This window comes from Mercenaria mercenaria, chromosome 15 (genome assembly GCF_021730395.1).
Source record: "Mercenaria mercenaria strain notata chromosome 15, MADL_Memer_1, whole genome shotgun sequence".
In the NCBI taxonomy this organism is placed as follows: Eukaryota; Metazoa; Mollusca; class Bivalvia; order Venerida; family Veneridae; genus Mercenaria; species Mercenaria mercenaria.
Window position 1 is genome coordinate 47074175 of NC_069375.1, and position 6560 is coordinate 47080734.

General features: G+C 33.8%; 1 protein-coding gene across 1 annotated transcript; it reads right to left on the reverse strand.

Annotated features, from left to right (window-relative positions):
* Positions 1-232: 232 nt before the first annotated feature.
* Positions 233-6266, reverse strand: LOC123552496 (uncharacterized). The gene has a single exon (XM_045342210.2). It carries the CDS (start codon positions 6171-6173, stop codon positions 4377-4379), a length of 1797 nt encoding a protein of 598 aa, XP_045198145.2. The 5' UTR covers positions 6174-6266; the 3' UTR covers positions 233-4376.
* Between the last annotated feature and the right edge of the window lie 294 nt (positions 6267-6560).

Genomic DNA, 6560 nt, shown 5'->3' on the forward strand with positions numbered 1-6560 from the left:
ATGCTTGCGAACATTTGTATTAACCAGCGTATCAAAAATACAAAAGCAAACAAACGCAAAGTAAAGGCTTTTGACTGTATACTATTCTGAATAAAACGGCTAACCCGCCATTAGTACTTTTGCCAGTAATTTGAAACTTACTGAACGTACATTTTGAAATTTAGTCTGCTCTTAGAACAATATGTTGTTGATAAGTTTCCACAATATCAGTAAAAACCAAATTATACTATCATATAGATTCGCTCGTTTAATGACTTAAAACCAACAAAAATACACTACAACATATAAAACTTACAAACTAGCCAAAAACATTATATGTGAAGAAAATGAAAACAAAAACATAATAATGGCGTTGTCGTGCCCTATCGTAAAAAAAGCATTTAATATGCGTTTGAAATTTAAACATTTCCTAGTATTAATCAAATCTACACTTCTTTATTTCTATAGATTATATACATTCATTTTCTTAAAAGGCATCTTTCATGTGTTTTATATGACTTTTCAAAAACGGGCTTTTGTAGTAAAAATGAATAAAATTATATTTGTGCGTAACTGAAATTTTGATATGTCTATATTGATAGATAGATCTATTTATCTTACTGTCCCCTTAATTTAAGAAATGTACTTTCAGTTATTCTTAAACTATTTGCAAAATAGCATTTTTGGTTCAATATAGCAATTGAAGGCATGGGATATAGCATATTTTCATTCCAAAATGCCTGTCATAATATTTACGGATATCTTTTACTACCATCAAAAGCCAGAATGTTCCCATATGACTTATACTTGTGTCGATTTGAAGTTATAATCAGCAGACACGAAGACATAAAACAAACCATTACCCGTTTTTGTTTTTGACCTCCCAGAAGGTAAGCATTTCATCTCTTCCCCTTATACCAACAAAAATACTTAGAATATGCTTCCTGTAGTAATATTTAGGTGCTAACTGCAAGAAAACGTTTGAATTGTTTGTGCAAAATTATGTTCTGAAGTTTCGTTATGGCTTTGCAAAGAAATTTAATATGTTTAAGGTTGATATGACAGTATCTGTGAACGTTTGTTCCAATGCCTAACCGGAAACATATATACATAATAACTTTACTTTGAAATTTCGAAAAAAAGAAAAAAAAAGAAACACCTCCAATCTAATAACCACAACAACAACAAAACCTATAGCTTTTGATATGAGACATCGAAAATGATAACCCAGTGTTGTTAAAATATATACTTTGATTTGTTTGATGAATATCTCTTCAATTTTACATACTAATATAAAAGTTCAAAGAGAGGTTTCTGCTTATCATAATTAGTAAAAGAGTAAAAGTATACAGACAAAGTTCATAGTAAGTTAATAATATCGCACCGTTATTTTCAATTTTTAATAATTTTGCTCGCAACATCGAAAAAAAGTTTTTTTAACAAATTTTGAATCAATGCCATGATAATCGGATCTAACAAAGAAAATAAATACACACAATTATATGTAAGAAAGTTGTCGCCAGTTTGCGAATATCCGGCAATGACACCATTTTCAAAATGGTTATCGATGTATGAATGTCTCTGCTAAACCAATGAAATTGCTTGAGTTAATATAACCATATAAAATTTCGAAAAGCTGCAAACCTACAAAATTCTGCATTCATTTTTTATGATAAAAATTCAAGGCAATTTCGTCGTTCGATTAACCACTTTTCAAAAGTAGCGAAAACTTAGATTATTTCAATTAATGTATTTATGCATCATTGTGTTAATCACAACATTTGAAGTGTAGCATGAATGTTACATAAAGAATATTCAAAACCGCTCGGTAGACAGTTTATGTTAGCGTATGTTGATATGTCGAAAACAATTAACTCAAAGTCGACAGTATGAATTTGTAAACTTAATTGAAACTGTAGGGAATATTTCAAGAAATATCGGCATCTAAAGATAAGTGTATCTATTAACAAAAAATATAAAAGCAGGAAAAAAGCCAATTGAATGGCTGCTATGTTAACCAGCTGATACCTTTTTGAATTAGACACGTTTTGTGGCTTACAACATAATTTGTATTTTTCTTGCAAATGAAAACATATGTTCCTCAACAAGTCAATTATTATAACTGTAGCACGTTTCTATAAACAGTAAGAGACAGGTAAATTATAAAATCATTAAGAAGATCCTTTGGAAGTATAGACAGCAACCAAGTAAACTGATATGAGCCGCGCCATGAAAAACCCAACATAGTGGCTTTGCGACCAGCATTAATCCAGACCAGCCTGTGCATCCGCGCAGTCTGGTCAGGATCCATGCTGTTCGCTTTCAAAGCCTATAGTTATTAGAGAAACTGTTAGCGAACACAATGGATCCTGACCAGACTGCGCGGATGCGCAGGCTGGTCTGGATCCATGATGGTCGCAAAGCCACTATGTTGGTTTTCTCATGGCACAGTTCATGTCGTACTCCGTTTGATCTAACATATTTTCCCGATCCAAGATTTTCAAAGCTAAAAACTAGTCAGCTTTGGACTTAACAGCTTTCACATTATTGTTCATTGATTTAGTTAATAGTGTCATGTATTTGATAAACAGGCACATTAGGGCAATGATGATCATCTAGCTCGTAAGTATTAAAAATATTTCATTAATATTAAATCTGAGCATTTCAAATAGTCAGCTTTTTTAGATAAACGCTTTTATTACGTATCATCCTTTCTGTATGTCTTGTACAAAGCTTAAAATTGATTTTTAATAACGTTTGCAATTTGCAAGTTAAGTGTTTTTAGAACTCAAGCAAGTCCCACTTAACTTATTTACCTGCACATGTGCATTTTCAGGAACTGTTGAAGTAAATAGTCTTAAGAGTCCTTCAAAACAAATATCTCTCCTATAAATCCTCTTTAATAGCACTTTCTGGAAAAAATTACAGTATTTAGGCATAGGAAAAAGAGATCAATATAATTGCACCTTTACTAATCCTACCAGGTGTTCTGTATTACAAATGTGCTTCTATTGTGACATTTTGATACAAGCAAAACTGTATTATCTGCACTATAAAATACTTACTGATATTTCATTTTATTATCGGCTTGTTAAAAGTTAATTTTTACCATAAGTAAGTTGACAAAATCATAGGAACCAGTGGTTCAGGGGTAAATCAAACACATATTAATAAATCCTAAACGATTTTGTTGAGCAAAAATGTATAATATTGTTTTTAAACCGTTTTCGTTTTCTACTCTATTGAGTAATTGCAAGGGAAGTAAACTAATAAATATCTCTGCTTTAAAGTACTAGCCCAAGGCAAGAGTTGACATTTGCGGATCACAACTTTGAATTAAGTATTGAAATTTCTATTATTGATAATAGCAAAACTATCATACATCGCACATTTGTAAAATCATTTTTGTTATTTTCAAGGACTTTGAAATCAATTTCTAGACTTTATTTAATGTATTTCTATCAATGAAAATGTCAGGGTCTATATCTACAGTATTTCTCATCTTTGACTCTTACGTATCTTGAGATGAGCCTAGAGAGAAAATGGTTTTCTGAAAAATTATCAGTCAGTGTCAGTATGAAGAAAGAAAATAACATAATGACAGATTACTTGATTTCAAAAGACTGTGTAAGTCTAAGGTAAAAATGCAAAGTGTAGATACATATTAAATTGATATAAATCAAGTTACACATATCCCGAATTATCAGCTAAATATATAAACTATAAGTTTACCACTCATTTGTAGCAGAATGTGTGTCTGAACAAGTAATCACAAAACACTTGTTTCAAGCAGAGTTATTGACATTCCATTATTCATTTCTTTTTTTTTTCAAACAGAAGAAGATCATAGGATCATATATGTTTGGATCCTATACTATGCATATGTTATGTTTGATTATTAATGAAGACATTATGCCTAAATTAATTTTTAATTCGCCTCTGATGTCTATACGTATAAATGTAATACCTAACACATTGTAGGCGGCACAAAAAGTTTGAAAAAACCTACAAATTGCAAGATAAAATGCAAACAAAATTTGCGAAAATAAAACCAATAAAAAAACAAGAAAATATTTTGTAATAAGGTGTAATAAATCGAGTGCGCGTATCACACTTCCGCCACTAAAAATAATATATATACCCATGATATATAACTAACTATCTTGCGACCAATATTTAAAAGCGTTTCAAAACTGTACTTGCCAAAGGTATGATAATATGATATCCCTTTGAATTTCACCATTTTGTCTACACAATTGTATATATCATTTAAATAATGGCGCAGTGTTACAACAATATTGACAAGAATTTTATTCCCCGCTGAGACATTATTTTGGAGGAGACACAAAATTCGATTTTAATGAGTTATATACAATGCGCAGCAGTATATGCAGCTATTAAACACCGGAAAGTTTAGCCGTTTTCTTTCTCACTAATCGCATTATTTGGTCTAAACTAACGGCGGATTCAACAGTGGAATATGACTCTCCAACATCGGTCATACTTGAAGACGAAACAAGTCCTCCTTCGCCATATAGATCAGTACCTATTACACTAGATTCACTGTCATAGTAAGCTTCCGGCATTCTTTCACTAGCATATGTATCTGTCATGTCTGAAGGCGAATCAGGTCCTCCTTCACCATATAGATCAACATCTTTTACACCATATTCACTTTCATAGTAAGCTTCTGGCATGCTTTCACTAGCATACATATCTGTCGCAATTGGAGCACGTTCATGTCCTCCTATGTCATATCGAGCAGCGCTTTCAAGTCTTGATCTACTGGCCGGCATATATGCAGGCATACTTTCACTGTAGTGCATTCCGCCGTCAACGAATGTGGACCTTCGATCACTTGCAACTTTTTCGTATACCTTTCTAACATCTGCCATAGATACTGACGATGCGAGCGATAGTGCAAAGTCAGAAGCACCTTCCAGAGGTTTATTGTTTCTTAAAAGTTGTTTAGACGTTGCACCTTCTTTGTGCAATTTGTTATACACATACATAGCTATACTTCCTTCATCAACCGTTCCACAAATCGCTGTGACTCTTTTAATTTCTTCTTCCACATATTCTGAGAATTTCTGTAACGACATCTCTTCCTGAGCCCCTCCTATAATAGCATCTATCAGATGTTCAGGATCTGATAGCGGAATATATTGACCTCCAGTTGAATACGCCAGCATCATAAAGAAATCTTTATATTTATTTATAGAGGGCTCACATCCAACTGAATATAATGTTATTTCACGTTTCGTTAAATCACGCACTATCTCAATAGGGTCATGGCCGTTTGGAGATCCTTCCTGAAATGACCTGTCCTCCGAAGGCACAAGTCCGTGCGGTGGTGCATCTGAAATCAAAACACTAATCTTAGCTGCTTCTGGTCTCCAAGACAATTTAGTTGCAACATCATATAGCCCTTCAGCTACTGCTTCTGGTCCATCTCCACCACCATGTGCGTGCGCTTTCCTGAGCCATCTTTTCATAGTCTTAATGGAACGTGTGAAATCGTGCGTCCTAGTTACAAAAGTCCGCTCCTGTGGAGGATGGTCTCTGTATTCAACCAGTGCCACGCGAAGGTCTGTGTTGTCTCTACCAGCAATTTTATCAACAAGAGTACGAATATTCTGTCGTGCACTATCAATATATGAGCCCATACTTCCTGTCGTATCCATGATGAATGCCAAATCCAGAACGTTAATTTCTAAAAGAGCAGGAATTGTTGTAGTCGGTAATTCCGTTGTGACAGTCGTTAGATTTGATTGAATATCAGTTGTCAATAATGTAGTTTCATTTGAAGGCAGCACAGGTGTTTCAGTTCCCTCAGTTGCCAGAGTGGTAGTTTCATTTGATGGCATCAGCTCTGGTATTGGTGTTCTCAGTATGGTAGTACTATTTAATGGCAACAAAGATCTTGTTGTTCCTTCGGTTGTCAGCGAGGTAGTTTTACTTGGACACAGCAGAATTCTTTCTGTTTCTTCAATTGTAAGTGTGGTAGTTCTATCCTTCGGCCATCCAGGATTTGATGTTTCCTCAGTTGCAGTCGGTGTTGTACTTTCATTTAATGGCAACACAGGCATTGTTGTTCCTTCAGTTGTCAGTGTAGTAGTTTCGATAACTCTGGCATTTCCTACACTGCAAAAGTTTAGGAGTAATAATATGATTGTAATATCCAAAACAGCCATGGTGAATTATTAACAATGTACACCAAAATATAGTTTTAGTATTTATAGTATTGTATGTCTTACGTCAGGCACAATTGGCCTCGGAATCCCGGATACAGTATGAGTTAAATTATGTTTACATTTATTCTAGAGCCAATCATTTGCTAGCGTTAGGAACAACACACTGTATCATCAGATAAGGCCAATCAACGTATAATATTAGTTGAATATCCCCTTAGTTATTTTTGGATTGGTTTACTTATACGATTGCGTTTCTCAGCCAGTAAGAAATATATCATATATCAGCTCGCCTATATCAATAGTTATGACTGGATGTTCAAAATTTGATAGACATAAGATTGATGAACCCAGCTATTCCCTTTAAGCTCGGCGTATAAGACTTTATTA

Bases quoted from the DNA above. Each gene is read 5' to 3' on its own strand.
- LOC123552496 (XM_045342210.2), bottom strand. From the start codon at position 6,173: ATGGCTGTTTTGGATATTACAATCATATTATTACTCCTAAACTTTTGC.